This window comes from Phyllostomus hastatus, unplaced genomic scaffold (genome assembly GCF_019186645.2).
Source record: "Phyllostomus hastatus isolate PE091 unplaced genomic scaffold, TTU_PhHast_1.1 phas_contig_16, whole genome shotgun sequence".
Lineage (NCBI taxonomy): Eukaryota > Metazoa > Chordata > Mammalia > Chiroptera > Phyllostomidae > Phyllostomus > Phyllostomus hastatus.
The window spans coordinates 2,869,939-2,885,513 of record NW_025333643.1 but is presented as its reverse complement, the minus strand read 5'-3'; the positions used below and the strand labels follow the sequence as shown (position 1 = coordinate 2,885,513).

The window sequence follows — 15,575 nt, the reverse complement described above, 5'->3', positions numbered from 1 at the left end:
TTGTTAAAATCACCTCATTTTTTTATAGTTGCTCATCCCAGTTTTCCCCTTTCTTCTATTAGAGAAACAAGACAGCCCTTCACTGAGTCCTTTTTGAAGTCTGCATTTAAAGGGAGAAGAGAAGGAGCTGTAGTAAACCCAGCCGCTGCCGCCCCCCCCCCCCCCATCTTGTCAGATCAGGCAAATGAGAAGGGAGCAGACTGGGGCTCCACTCCCGAGGGCTTGCCAGTGCATGTGGGTGAGAGGAGCTAATGCGGGAGTGCCCATTTCCTGACTCTGGTTCTGAGACCTTTTCTTTTTTTACTTTCTTTTTTTTTCTATTGTTGACCATCAAGAGGCTACCATATGCTGTTTAAAGAAAAACAGTGAGATAAAAATAGCCATTACTTTGTAAATTGTAGCTGTGTTGCTCACCTTCCTACAAATCCCTCCACCTTCTGGGTTCGTATTGAAAGGTGAATTTATCCAGCTCTAATTAATTTATGGGGAGACTTTTCATTGTTCTGTGAATAAGAGATGCTGCCACTTTATGCTTTAACACATATTCTCAGTTTGAAAACCAAACTGCTATGAAAAGAACTTACTTGTAATGCAAACAATTTTGAAAACCCAGGACAATTTTTTTAATTTAATATTTTTCTATTAATTTTGTAAATTCTTATACTGGAGTAAGCTGAGGTATGCTTAAAGGAAAGCCATATCACCTATTTTTTTTATTAACCACAGTTTAAGTGTTTAGAAATCCCTAGTATCTATTAAAGTAGTAACCCCCCAAATGCCCTGTCCCTTCTGCTCTTACACAGCACACTCAGCACAAAACGCTTCCTGGAGGAGGGCCTGGCTCTTGATCTGGGTAGTCAGTCACATAGAACCCATGCTCTTCTATCACCCGGTAGAGTGTGATGTACTTGGAAGCCTTCCTGGTTCTGGGGACCACAAATTTCTCTGTGAACTCATTTTTGTCCAGTTGCTCCTTGCCTTCCGCGGCCAGAATGCAGTTAATGAATCTGAGGGTATAACTGTAGCAGTTGTGGCAGTCTTCTTGATACCTTCAAAACAAGGGCATGGAGAAGAGAAGACTTAGCTTTAAAAGCTGCTCAGGAACAGGCTGAGAAACAGCTGAAGGCCTTTCTGATTTAGCAAGCTGGGCCCACCCTGTGCAGGAAGGAACACTTGGTATGCTGGGTTATTTCAGCTTGCAACTTAGGTACTGATGGGACTCACTTCAGTGTTTGGAGTGGTGAGTTAAGGTGCATATAGACTCCAACTTTGCAGCCTTAATTTCACTGAAATTCTAGATTCTTGAAGTAGAATTTAATATCTTAAATGTTAGGATATTCCACAGTGTCTAAATTTATTTGAAGGGTATCCTAAAAAGAATTTAAATGGACAAGTACACTGTATGTCTAAAGTGTTAAGGAAGCAAGGAATTGAGAAATCAATTTCATATTTGCTAAAACAAAACAAAAATTAAAGTATGTATAAAGTTTGAATATCATTTAAAAATTTTTTAAAGATTTTATTTATGTTTTTTAGAGGGGAAGAAGGGAGAAAGAGAGGCAAAGAAACATCAATGTGTGAGAGAAAAATGGATAGGTTGCCTCTCGCACTCCCCCAACCCGGGGTCTGGCCTGCATCCCAAGCATGTGCCCTGCCTGACCAGGAACCCACCTGGGCTCAGTTTGTGGGATGATGCCCAAGCCACTGACTGATCCACACCAGTCAGGGCTAAAATTTTTTTGTTTTAGGGAACATAATATGGCTTTTGCTGTACATATTATTCTTAAATGTTAAATATGTAAAAATGCCCAGTCAATTAACTAAAATAACCAGAGTTCCAAATTTTGGTCCTTTCCATTCTTACAATGCTCTGATTCTTTGTGTAATGTACGCTGGCTTACCTCTTCAGAAACCCCGAAGTAAATCAACCCCTGCTTAAATTTCTGTTACAGGCAGACTACTATCTTGGTATTAGCTCAACTACATGCAGCTTAGAGTTCTCTGCGAACTGAGATCACACTCGTGTGGCAAATGAGGGCCAGGGAGCAGGTGGTCTGTGCAGGCTCGTACCTGTGGGGCAGCCAGGCCGCTGTGGTGGAGAAGTCTTCCAGGTACTTGTCCCACTGGTCCATCAGTCCAAACATGCCAGGCTGCAGTAATGGGATACTTACACTCTGCTCCCAACCTGCTTCATCTCGCTGGACACCGTGCATGGTGTAATTATAGACAACTCCTGCAACCAAAACCAGAGTTGTGCAGAAACTTGAGGGGGAACGTACCTCTGTGAAAAGGGGATGTCAGAAAATGACAGGAGCCATGCAGTAACTACCCATCAGAAACCGAGGTTGCACTTGCTGGTTATTGCCAGTTAGCAGTAGGTCATTAGAGATTCTAGAACCTCCTTCCTCCAGGATCATCAAATTCAACAGGTAGCCACCTAGGAGATTTAGAGAGGGTCCTCTCTGGAGTTAAGGATTGGCTATGGAGCTCCCTCCTCCATAGCCAATTCTCTGCCCCGTTCTCCATAGCCTGTTCTCTGCCCTGTCTTCAGGGCAACCCACTTCTTGCTCTGCCTGCCCTTCAGCACTCCCAAGTCACCCGGAAACAGGGACAGCAATAGACACCAGAATATTTTTGTTGAAGTTCTCTATTTATAAATGGGCCTATCTTGTTTCCTTAAATCAGCAATAAATTTCCAGTGATCAGATTGATGGTAAATTTTACTGCTCATATGGATAATTCTGAGTTTAAAAAACCCAGTCCCAGGTTTCTGCCCACAGCGTGAGTCTCTCCTGCCTCAGGGGGGTGAGGAAAGCCTCACGGGGCTGGCCTTGCTCACCATCCCAGGCCTGCACTTCCTGCAAGTGGCCAACCAGGGCCCTTTCCCTGTAGACAAGGATGTCCTGGGTTCAAGGGTTGCAGACTCTATGCCCTGAGTTAAATCTGGCCAAAGGAACTGTTTTATTTAAACATGCTTCCTTTCTTTTTAATTACTATTTTTTAAAGCAAACCATGGTAGGCCGCACCACCTCCTTTTATGTGAGGTGTCCCCTGACTTCTCCCTGAGATTTCTGCCTACGCCCTGCAGACCCTGGAGTGTGAGGACCCAATAGCAGTGGGCTGAGTAAGTATAGGACTGGGGAGCAGAGGGCCTGGGTCCAGATTCTGATTGCCATACACAATGAGGACCTGGGCAACTCAGTCTCCAAAATTCTGGTTTTTCCTCTTTTTTAAAATGTATTGATCTTAGAAAGAGAGAGAGAGAAAACATCGATTTGTTCCACTTGCCTATGCGTTCATTAGTTGATTCTTGCATGTGCCCTGACGGGATCAAACACTCAGCCTTGGCTCTAAACAACTGAACTACGTGGCTGGGGTTCTGTTTCTAACTCTTCTAAAGACCAACCAAAAGGTAAACGGTTTCTGTCCCTCTTGGCTGAGAAAACATTCAGCCAAGGCGGGAGGGGAAGTAGCATCGTCCCATTGGTGCACAGGAGAGCCCAGGGCCTGAAGGAATTACTGTTTAATGTTTCATGATCACATTTTCTTTAGAAATACTGCTCTCCTATGGGTACTTTGGGGACTTAAGCTAAAAAAATAAAAATGAAAATGCACTCACCATTCGTGTTGGTTATTCCGACATGAAGATCAGACCTTCCGTCATACTCCCTGAAAGAAAGCAGTCATATTTTCCTCGTTTGCCTATGTCTGGCGTGAAGAGTTGGCACTGGAGAGTGACGGGCCTCCTCTCTGGGCTGGGGCCAGACTTGCCGTCAGTGTCCAGGTTAGTGAAAGCCCAGTTTCAAAGCTGGTTAGGACAACACTACATTTGAGATCTAAAATTTCCCCCTCCCCCCAGTGCTAAAGGTGAGTGTGCTAGAAGGCCAGCCCTGGAAGAGGCGCCCAGGCAGAGGTCAGCTGTTGAAGGAGCTCCTATTCTTTCCTCCTCTTATGTGAGGTAACAGCCTCAGGTAGACGTGGGTGAGAGGATCCTGAACCTCTACCTTTAAAACTAATGTAGCCCATTTAGGTCTTGCAGCCTGTCCCACACCCACTTCTCTCGGACCGCCCTTGTTTCCTGGAATTATTATTTACCCGAGACTGGGTATTAGATGGTATAAGTCCATAGAAGTTAACCTGCATATACAGTCCCAGGCCATCACTTACTAACTTGGGGACTTCGGGCAAGTCACTTATTCTCTCTGATCTGTTTCCCCAGAGAGGAAAATGGAAATGTCATAAGCCTCCTAGTGAGCTGATTGTAAGAATAAAATGTCTATTGAGTGCCTGCCACATAGAGATGTTGAATAAATCAGAGGTTCTTTTCAAATGATTAAGGTCCTTTATCAGACCACAGGTCTGGGTATTTGGTTCCTCATTAAAGCAAGCAGTTGCAGCTTTTAAAATGACCAAGGACACAAATGGCTGCCCTGCCTTCTTCAGAGCAACCTCCCTGCCCCCCTAGGTTATCTTGTTGAAGCCACTTTGGAGTGGAGACCTTGGGGGTTCAAACAGGTAGAGTCTTGGGTGCCTCATGACAGCCTGCACCCCCCTGAGCACATGGCTGCACTTGGTTTCCTGCTCAAATCCTAGGCATTTCCTCCCTGACTCCCTCCTTCAGTTATTTCTCAGTCTTGCAACAGATATCTATCAGGTACCAACTATGGGCTTGTTGTTTGAAGTGAAGGGCTAATGACAGAAAATAAGACCAGGTCTCTGCCCTCATGGAGTTTTCTCACTTCCAGGGAAGATGTTTTAGCTTCAGTTCTGCGAGCTTTTAATAGATTGGTATGTGCTATGAAGAGAAAAATACATACAGAATGCTGCAGATGCATGTGATGGGGCGGGGTAGGGCCATGCCTCTCCTTGACAGGACCTCTGAACAAATTAAGAAAGCGGCCCCTTCTTCCTGCAGACGGAGCTGTGCCCAGGTGCTTGGCCTGGTGAGTGGAATGCAGACTGAGCTTCAGCACTCACCACCACCTTGGCCCGGTGCCTTCGTGCGGTCCACAACCTGCACAGCCATGCGGCAGCCCTGTCGGGTCCCAACCTAGTTAGATCAGAGCCTCAGTGATTCCTTTGGGTGGCTGCTCGTTCCCCTTTTAAAAATAGGTGAAATCATCTCAAGGTGAATTGTGGAAGTCAGTCCTGAAGGTTTAGAAATTGGATGACAAGGAAGGAAATTGTTTAGAACTTGGCTTTAGAAGGTCTTTTGGGCAGGGGCTACTTAAGGACTCTGCAGACCTTGCCTGAAGGGTTAAAGGGATGGGAGGGACGCCAAAACATACATGACTTGTTTCAACGCTGCCACCTCACCTCACTTCTCGATGCCCAGAGAAGCCGGGCCCGTCAGTATTACCACATCACAGAATAAGGAACTCTGACCAGGGGCCAGCGTGAAAGCCTGTCGTGTGTCGTTTCTTGAGTGCAGGGCTGTGGCTTGTTCACAGTGACATCCCCAGAGTGCTGCTCAGTGAGGAGCTCCTGAATGAGCCATGCTATGGCAAATGAATTCCAATTTTAAAGACTTTATTCAAAAGCTTTTGGATTCAACCAGTTAATGACTTCGAGTTAGCATGAATGAGAGGCTCTTACTAAACAGCTTGGTGCAACACCTTTTACACACTTTGGTTCGTTTCAGCGTCATAGGGACAGAAAAGAAACCAGTTAAAGAAGTTGGCTAGCAGAAGTGAATAGTCAACTCTAATTTTCTCATCCCAGGCACTCTTGAGGGCATGAGAGAGTTGGGAGGGTGGATTTCAAGGGTGCAAGGAGTTCTCAGCATGGATGATGCGCCTGGACACGCTTCCCAAAGCACACACCATCACTGAGTACCACCCCTGCACCCTCACAGCCTGGCTTGTGCAGGGCCAGTCGCAATCCCATTTGTAGACTCCGCAAGGACTCTAAGGAGGCACAATCCTTCCTTTTGATTTCTGAAATCTTAAAGTCAAGGGGCATGTACAATTGAAATAAACCAGCTCCAGTCTTCAGTTTAATTCACCTCCACAAAAAATAGTCTATATAAGTGGCCATTCTTCAGGCTCTGTACATTGTACCTGGTTGTCACAGAAATTACAAACTAACTCACAATAAAAGTATTATTTTTCTTAATTTATTTTTAGAGAGGGAAGGGAGGGAGGTAGAGAGAGAGAAACATCAATGTACAGTTGCTGGGGGTCATGGCCTGCAACCCAGGCATGTACCCTGACTGGGAATCGAACCTGCGATACTTTGGTTCGCAGCCTGTGCTCAATCCACTGAGCTACGCCAGCCAGGGCTTATTATTTTGATAAGATTAGCTGCTGGGTCATTTTTCCAACCAGCCTCTTAACTGAAAATCTATGGGTAAAAAAAATCTCCAGACTATGGATTTTTCTCTCAAAAATCTGTAAGTAGGTTTGCCCTAACCAGTGTGGCTCAGTTGGTTTGGCATCTTCCCACAAAGCGAAAGGTTGCCCTTCGATTCAGGTCAGGGCACATGCCTGGGCTGCGGGGTACAGTCCCCATGGGGGTGTGTAGGAGAGGCAATTCATCAATGTTTCTCCTTCTCGCTCCCTCCCCATCTCTCTAAAAATAAAGTATTTTTAATTGTGTAAGTAGTTTTGACCTTCATATATTTGTGCACTTATTCCAGGAAAGTATGCACACCATCTATTCTTATAAAACAAATAGGCCTACATTTTAGAATTTAGTGCTGAAGTGCTGGAAAGAAATACCCATCACACCGCATTCACACTGTAAAAGAAGATTTTAGTGACTACAACACAGAAGGAAAAGTTTGCACAATTCAAGGTAACAGAAAACACTGTACCTAAGAAACGTCCCTTGAGTTGGTCTGAGGAGGAATGAACATTTTTCTTGATGTCCATTGGTAAACGGATTGGAGATGCTAACAGGTGCTTCCTCCAGTTTCCTCGAGCCCACGTCCTGCCGGCAGAGGGGGCAGCATCGCGGCACACTGAAGCTGTAGATGTATTTCCTACAGTGACTGAATTTAATTATAAGCTTTCCAGCCTCTGCGCATTGCATGGCTTTCCCCTCCTGGGGGTAACCAGGGGCGGTTTCCCCAGACTTCCTGATTGCCCAGGTAGCAAATTCACGCAGCCGGTGTAACCCGATCAGCAATGACGTCATTCTGATTGACGGCCTCAGAAGCCAAACCGGGTACAATTAACCAGTAACCAGGCCACCCTGTAAATTAGTGTCCTAAAGAGCTTTCATTTTCCTTTTCATTTGTGCTTGCTTACAAATTTTTTTTCTAACCTTGTGTATTTTGCAACTGTTGGCAACCAGCTCCTATCCTTAAAAGCCTTACGTTTCTCCGAAATCTTTCTCCGCTTCCCCCCAGTGTTCCCTGGCTCCGGCAGCGCCGGATTCAGGTTTCTACCAGAGCTCTGTTCTTTAATTAGTCATAAGTCTGTGAGCTTCCTGAAATTAGGGACCTGCACGTATTTTTGTGCTTCTAGAAAAGGTTATATCGTTTTGGCTTTGAATAAGTAATTCTTACCCTGAGGCTATTTCTCTTTTGATGTTTTATATTGTCGACGTAATCTTGCCCATAAAAAATTAACAGCACAGTAAAAATAAGGATAGTAGTTACCCTAGGTAGGGGTTACTAACTGGGAGAAGGTGTAAAGGGTTCTGAGACTCTATTTTAAAATCAATGAGCTATATGCCATTTATAAGAGATATAGATTAAATATAAAAAATACCAGGTAAGTTGAAAATAAAAAAGTTGGAAAAATAAACCTGAAGGAAAGTTGATGTAACTATATTGTTATCAGACAAAATACACTTCAGTAGAAGAAAAAATCCTAGATATTTCCTTTTTGAACCCGCACTCTCACAAACATCTTTCACATGCAACACACTGTCTGGGGTCATCACATTCTCCCCCTGAAAACAGTGCCCTGGTGCAGTGAACAGCTAGCATTCTTTGAAATATCTTTTGTATGCATGTCTTTACATAGTGTATTGTGTGCTCAATAGTGAGATGTATACATTCTTTCACTGATATCACACTGTCCAGAATCACATGGCAACTAACATAATACAGAGAGACAGTCACAATGTGTTGACAAAACAGAAGGGAACTCTCTTAAATTTATTTGAACCTAAAAATGCAAGCTTCACAATATATAAATCCAATACTGACCAAACTAAAAGAATAGACAATCCCACAAATGTGGGATTACGCTAGAAATTTTTTAAAAATCAGTAAGAAAAAGCTAACTAGAAAATCCTCAGTAGTTTGGCCCTGAGCTGGTGTAGCTCAGTGGATTGAGCACGGACTGCGAACCAAAGGGTCGCTGGTTCAATTCCCAGTCAGGGCACATGCCTGGGTTGCAGGCCAGGTCCCTAGTAGGGGCCACATGAGAGGCAACTACACATGATGTTTCTCTTCCTCTCTTTCTCCTTCCCTTCCCCTCTCTCTAAAAATAAATAAATAAAATTAAAAAGAAAGAAAATCCCCAGTAGTTTGGAAATTAAGCAGCACATTTCTAAATAACTTACAGGTCAAAGAATGGAAATTGGAAAATATTTCAAATGCAATGGTAATGACATAAAAACTTGGGGCACACAACTAGAAGGAGCTTAGAGGGGAAGCTTTAGCTTTAAATACTTAAAAAAGAAGAATGCTTGAACATTAGTGATTTAAATTTCTATCTAAATAAGCTAGAAAACAAGAAGAATTTGAACTAAAAAAACATAGAAAAAAGATAGTAAAGATAAGAGCAGAAATCTATAAAAGCACATGTATAATGCAGACAATGAACAAAGCCAAAGTAAACTGGAGGCTGAGATGGCTTCAGTTATAAATTTTTCCAAACATTTAGGAAAAAAACAATATCTACATTACACTCTTTTCCAGAGAATAGAAAAGAAGGAAGATGTCTCAACTCATTTTAAGTGTATCTCAGATACCAAAACCTGACATGGACATTACAATGAAGGAACACTGCAGACCACTCTCTCTCATGAACAAGGATGCAGAAATCCAAAACACAATTATTAACAGACAGAATCTAATGGTTCATAGAAAGAATAATCATTATGCCAAATGGGGTATATCTGAGGAATTCAAGGCTGACCTAACATTAAAAAAAATACAATTCAACACACTAGCAGAATAAAGCAGTACAGTTTTCTTAATAGATGGGAAAGAGAGGATTTAAACTTAGAAGAGAAAGAAACTTCCTTAATTTGATAATGGATAGCTTCAAACACCCTAGAGCTAACTTTTTAATTAATGGTGAAATATTCAATAATGTCCTGAGTTCAGAAACAAGACTAACATGTCCACTATTACCACATCTATGTAAGGTTACACTGAAGGTTCTCTGTAGTGCATTCAGACAAGAAAAGGAAAAAAAAGGATATAAAGATTGAAAATGAAGTAAAACTGTCATTATTTGCTGATGGCATGAGTGTGTTGTAGAAAATTCAAAAACAATCAACAAACAAAACATTAGAATTAATACATGAATTTAGCATGGAACAACCAACAATTAGGACATTTTTTTTAATATAATTTAAAGTAGCATCCAAAAAACCAACTAGATATCCAGGAATGCTTCTAATAAAAATTGTCAAAAGGCCTATATAGTGAAAACTACAAATTTTCCAATGTATTTCCTAAATTTGTGAGAGAAATGTCAGAAGTCCTAATTGCAAGTATATACTGTGCTCATTCACGGGAAGACATTTTACAGCAAAGTAAAAGAACAACATACAAGTGTTGAGGTTCTACACAATATGTATAGATCAACACTCATAGCTGTATCTTGTTCTTACAGCATGAATAGATCCCACAGATATAATGTTGGTCAAAAGAGGGCAAAGAGTACATACTGAATTATTTCATTTATATCAAGGTCAAGAACAATCTAATTTGTGATGACAGAAGGAGAATAACAGTTTTCTTTGGGAGATATTGAAGGGGCATAAGGGAGTCCTCTGGGGTAATGATAATGACCTTCGATCTGGGTGGTGATTTCCTGAGTGTATACGTATGTTCTGTGCACTTTGCTATAATTATCTTAGTAACTATAACTTAATAGTTATGTTTACAATTTTTAAAAAGAATTTTTACAATAAATAGCAATGGGAAACCATTGAAAGGGTTAAACGAGGTTAACGACATGATCCAACTTACGTTTTAAAAATAGGTTTTGTGTAACAACAGGTTAGAAGAGGGGAGAAGCCAGAAGAGCAGTTAAGAAGCCATTCATTGCATGGGCCCAGGCAAGGAATGATGGTCGTTTAGACTGGAACCATGAAGGTAGAAGTGGAGACAACCGGATGCATTGGAGAGCAGGATCTGCAGGATATAGAGACCCAGAGGAAAGAGTCAAGAATATCTTTTTTGGTTCCCAACACAGGAAATGGAAGACAAACAGTAGAGGAATGCCTGGAAAGAAAATAACTGAAACTTGGGATATAAGTAGGGACTTTGTAAAACTAGCAATTGGGAGAGGATTAAAGAATTCCTTATTTGGGAGTCCAGGTTTGGCGAGAACAGTTGAGACAAGGCCCAAGAAAGGGGCCCAGGAAGTGTAGGTAGAGGATTTGGGATCAAGATGCGCAGAGCACGGGCAGGAGTTTAGCCTCGGGAGGGATGGAGGGATTGTAGGGGTGCGAGATGTCTCTAAGGAAGGCTCTTGAAGATGGGCAGACCCGTAGGAACTACCAGTTGGCAGGACACGGGATACAACTGGCAGAACTAGGGTGGTAACCACGCCCTGCTCATGAGGCTTGGAAATGCGAAACAAGTAGTGCGGGGATTGGGGGTCGCCCCACCTCAATTCCGGGGCGGAACCAATTGTGACGGCGTCGAGGTTTCCGGCCGGCGCTACAAAGGTGCCACACGCGAGGGGGCGGTGTGCGCCGGCGTGACGCATTCAGGGGGGAGGGGCAGGGCCAAGGCAACGCGGAGGCGGTGAGAGCGGGAGGCTGCGGTGGGAGCGAGACGTTGCGGCTGGACCCCGGCCCGGTAGCCCTACCACCATGAGCACCAAGCAGGTTACTTGCAGGTTAGTGTGCGGCTCCGCGGGGTCCGGGAGCACCGGGCCATTTGGGGCCTCTCTCCCGGGCTCTGGGCAACCTGCGCGTTCAGTGTTACCGCCAGGGAAACTGAGGCTGGAGCGGATTCACGGACGGTGGTTTAACCATTCGCGTCCCGGCTTTTCAAGGTGGAGCTAGCGCTGCGGCCGGAGCCGGGGACTCGGCGTGGGTGGCTGTGTTTTAATGGTCCAGACCCTGGATGAGGCAAGCGCGGGGGCTGTGCTGCGAGTTTGAAGCGTGGTCCCTGTGGGTTGGATGGAGGTGCTAGACAGGGCCGTGCGGGGTGCTGAAGCCCTTGGAGAAGAGTTCTTGGTCCGTACAGTTGAGCTGGAAAAGGAGATTTGGAGTTAAGAGTACACTGAAAGGACGTTTACAAACGGGGATGCGACGCAGGAGTAGGTGGTTAATCGAAGATAAGGGCCTCAAAGAAGCTGAGGCCCGAAAGGGGCCTTAATTTCCTCAGAGTCTGAAGTACTCCTATGTACCCTAAACTTACAGAGAATAAGCAAGTAAGCATTGTTTTGAGGAAAATAATGGCACGTGGGATTTACCGAAAGTTTAAGTGCTCCGTATATTTCCAAGTCATTTATATTTATAACACAATTAGGCAGATGTAATTCCCATTTTACAGTGCAGAAAACAGACTGAAATAGGGTGATACTTGCACTTTACGGAGACACCAATTCGTGAAGAAATATGACGGTAATAGATGGATGCTTGTAGAAGGTTCAGAATCGGGTGACTACAACTGACTGCTCTTGTGAAATGGAAATAGCTTGGTTGTGTAACACCGTCATTCCTTGGTAAGCTTGTGGCTTACCTGTATTGGGATCCTAGTCTTACTGAACGGATACTGGGAAAGTACAAATTTTATTTTAATAATTGGTTTCAGTAAAATCTGTTTGGGAAACGTTGCTTTAAAAATAAAAATTAGCTTGATGATGTAATAGTTTAAGTATCATTTGTTATTTCTCTTCATTAGTATGAATAATTTAGAAGGGACTATATAAAAAATTTTCTGTTAGCATTGGTGTATATTAACGGTTCAATCAATTTTTATCCAAGGCCCATGTGACTTACGTTAAGCAGTTGTCAGAAATGTGCACTTGGTATCTATAGGAAAGACTTGTAAGAGGTTACTTGTTCTAGAAAGTCTTTTGTGGAGACGTGTGTTTGTTTTTATTTTTATAAAGTTTCCCTTGTTAACCTAAAATTACAAGGCCTTTCAGAGTGAGAGGCAATAAGCATTTGAGATTTAAAAAAAGGATTGCCATTCGGGAAGCACAGATTCAGGCAGAACCCCAAATCATGTTTCATTTAGGTAACAAAGACAAGGGGTATTTAGGAGAAAGGGAAGGTGAACAATTACATCTGTAGGAGGAAGGCATTTTTATTGATGCAGATAAGCTAGTGATGCTAGTTCTAAACAGTGTTTAAAAGGTTAAATTCATTGTCATGACTGCTTTCTTGTTATCCTTGCAGACTTCTTTGGGAGGCAGTGTTGCTTTAAGCCCAGTAAAGGTTATTTTGCCCTGTTTTAACATTACAAAGGCTTGAGGCATAAGACCTGCGAGGCAGTTCCTCTGGAATGGTAGCTCCAACTCTATTTTAAAGTGGCATCGCTTATATTTTATTTAAACCCCTCTTGGAACAATTTCTTTAAAAAAAATTCACCTTGGGGGGAGGGAGGTATAAGAGAGTTAATTGGTAATGGAAAAAAATATAATTAACAAAATTTTAATCACCTCATATTTATTTTTTTTATTTTTCTTATCCTCGCCTAACAACATGCTCATTGATTTTAGAGCGAGGGGAAGGGAGAGAGAGAGGCAGTGAAACATTAGTGTAAGAGAGAAATATCAGTTGGTTGCCTTTCATATGCACCTCAACCAGGGATGGAACCCACAACCTAGGTTTATGCCTGACTGGAAATTGAACTTGTGACCTTTTGGTTCACTGGAGGATGCGCCAGCCAACTGAGCCACACCAGCCAGGGCCCTGTTGGAGCAATTTCTTAATCATTGTGGACTGGAGCAGATTCTGGCTACTCCTCCTAAGATGGGTCCACCAAACAATGCACATTTATATAGTGCTTTATAATCGAATCTCAACTCTGTGTAGTATCCAGTTTCACAGATATGGAAATCTTATACTCAGAAAGACTTGAGACTTGCCCCAAACTTCACATCTAAACTGCAGGAACAAGAACTTAAATCAGCCTCCTCCTACACTAGGAGATGGCCTAACCTGAAAGCTTTAATCTGTGTTTCCAAAACAGGGGTGCCCTGCAGGATGTTATTGCATATAAACTAAAAGTGGGTTGGAGTTGGGAAGGGATCACTTCTATTTAAGTACAAACAAATTCTGTTTGCAGGGGGAGTGGTTTACAATGTGCCAGTTGCTCTACCAGCCTTATTGCTTGTAATCCACCAATCAGGACTATTCCATAAATCATGAAACTGAGCCCCAGCCCCATTGAAGTGATGGCCCAACGTCATTCAGCCTCCAGGTGGCAGAGCTGTGACATCATATTTCATGTTCCTGTAGACTGTGTGGCCTACAAATAAGTTTGGGAAACACTAAATGAAAATGTCTTTACTACAGGAATTTTCAAAGCTTTCAATATGCTCATATAAAAGGAAAACATGCAGAAAGGAAGTTCACTTGCCAAAGGAATGTGAAGGAATCGGCCCTCGTAAGGACTGCCTGGCCAAATAAAAACAAAACACATATTTAAATGAAAAAAACAAACAAACAAACCCAGCAATATTACCAAGAGTACCAAGTTTATGTTAGTACATTCATGGTGGAAGAGCTTTTCTCTATTTATTATCTTATTCACTAAAGTCTTATTTCCAGACATTAGAACTTATAGGAGATGTTGAAAGTATGATTTACTTGGTGGGCTGGACCAAAACAGTTGTCTTTGGTTTATCTCAGGGTGGAGAGTGTTTTCTGCTTTGTGTTCCTGCCTGTGGAATGTGATGTACATGCTTACTCTGAATGGCAGCAGGACTGTGTTCATTTTGCTCCTATTACAAAAGCCCCCCCCCCCCCCAGTCTTGTTACCTTAGTCTTACTTTCCCACACCTGAGGGGGTGTGTCTGCCAGGGGCAATTATCTGCCCCATGTTGGGCACCAGATACTGTTATAGAACCAACACCAGCCCCCCACCCCCTGCCTGCCCTTGGGGATCTTGTTACTTGGTTCTTTTTGCCCATTGCTGGTAGAAATCGTGGCTTTCAATGCTAGAGTTGGGTAAAAAGGAAAGGAACCGTTTATTCAAAAGTTAAACAGCTTTAGAGTAAAGGTAGAGTGTCGCTGCGCGTGCACACATGAGTCCTGCCTCCCTTTGCCAGGCCAGTCAGGGCTACCATATCCCAGGAAAAGAAAATAGAGGTCTGTAGTTTGGCTAGGAACCCATTGTTTATTCAAAACTGCATCCTTATGGTGGGCTGGGGAATCCTTTTGCATCCTTTCAAACCAAACGGCCAAGAGAGAGCTCTGCACAGCTGCTACATCCTACTTTGTTGCTTTATAAGCCATGTCACGTGGTCGAGAGAGCCACCTCTTTGCTTCCAAACCACATGGTTAAAAAAGTCCCCAGCATGGCTGCCACACCTGTGTTTAAATGCCAGCCCAGATTTTCCTCCATAACCCTATTTTCTTTTTTTAATATTTATTTATTTATTTGTTTGTTTGTTTGTTTGTTTGTTTTTAAGGAGATGGGAAGGGAAGAAGAGAGGAAGAGAAACATCAATGTGTGGTTGTCTCTCACACCCCCCTACTAGAGACCTGGTCTACAACCCAGGCGTGTGCCTTGGCTGAGAATTGAACCAGCGACCCTTTGATTCACAGGCCGATGCTCAATCCACTGAGACACACCAGCCAGGGCCATAACTCCATTTTTGGCTTCTGCTACACTGGGTGACATCTACTAGTAGTCTGGTTTCTTCTGTCTTTCTTGGCTGCCGTTATTAGTCTGGCCAAGCATCGCCCTGTGATGCAGAAGCTGCCTCCAAGCTACTCTCACAGGTGGAGGAAGCCCACTCCGGCTACCTCGCATACCCAGTTAGAGTTATGCCCTTCTTCCTGGCTCCAAGTGCTGGCACAGCTTTTTAACATCATTAAAACACTGGCCAAGTTCTTCAGATATGCAAAGTAGCTCTCAGTGGCCCTGCTCTGCTTACCTCATCCCCCAAGTGATAGCTATAGGGGTTACCCTCCATTTGAGGGTACCTCCAGCTCAGCAGCCCGTTACACACCCATCTCTCTCCAAGAGGTAGATGTGAGGTGCTAGAATTTCCAAGCTTAATGACAAAAACACTGTATATGTTTAGTCTGGAAAGGCAAGAATGGTGGCTCACGGTTGCATTGTTAGTCAACTCTCCAATTCCTTGGCATGGCATTCTGTCCAGAATATCATGGGGATCATTTTTGCTGATTTACCTTCCTAACAATTTCCTGTCTTTCAGTCTGTTTCAAAGCACTGATGCAGGCCTTTATTA

At 43.3% G+C, this 15,575-nt stretch overlaps 2 protein-coding genes across 4 annotated transcripts in view; one reads left to right on the top strand and one right to left on the bottom strand.

Moving 5' to 3' along the window:
• Positions 1 to 599: 599 nt before the first annotated feature.
• Positions 600 to 7,093, bottom strand: MKRN2OS (MKRN2 opposite strand). Of its 3 annotated transcripts, XM_045832133.1 has the most exons (5): positions 6,815 to 7,093; positions 3,620 to 3,669; positions 2,330 to 2,437; positions 2,071 to 2,233; positions 600 to 1,049 (listed from the first exon to the last, which is right to left on the bottom strand). In XM_045832133.1, the coding sequence occupies exons 1-5, from the start codon at positions 7,030 to 7,032 to the stop codon at positions 809 to 811; spliced, it is 780 nt and encodes a 259-aa protein (XP_045688089.1). In that variant the 5' UTR covers positions 7,033 to 7,093; the 3' UTR covers positions 600 to 808. The 3 variants fall into 3 exon arrangements, with proteins under 3 accessions (XP_045688089.1, XP_045688091.1, XP_045688092.1); XM_045832135.1 differs by lacking the exon at positions 2,330 to 2,437; XM_045832136.1 differs by lacking the exons at positions 2,330 to 2,437; positions 3,620 to 3,669 and having other exon boundaries at positions 6,815 to 6,872.
• A 3,820-nt stretch (positions 7,094 to 10,913) lies between these two features.
• The window catches only part of MKRN2 (makorin ring finger protein 2), a 42,897-nt gene continuing 38,235 nt past the window's right edge, over positions 10,914 to 15,575 (top strand). Inside the window, exon 1 of the mRNA XM_045832058.1 lies at positions 10,914 to 11,036. Within this exon, the coding sequence (XP_045688014.1) occupies positions 11,011 to 11,036 (26 nt within the window). The 5' untranslated portion in view covers positions 10,914 to 11,010. The remainder of the gene's footprint in view (positions 11,037 to 15,575) is intronic.

Coding starts and splice junctions, on each gene's coding strand:
- MKRN2OS (XM_045832133.1), bottom strand. CDS start 7,032: ATGCAATGCGCAGAGGCTGGAAAGCTTATAATTAAATTCAGTCACTGT. Junction 3,670..6,814: donor ACTCAAGGGACGTTTCTTAG/GTACAGTGTTTT, acceptor GCTTTCTTTCAG/GGAGTATGACGGAAGGTCTG. Junction 2,234..2,329: donor GCAACCTCGGTTTCTGATGG/GTAGTTACTGCA, acceptor TTTTGGTTGCAG/GAGTTGTCTATAATTACACC.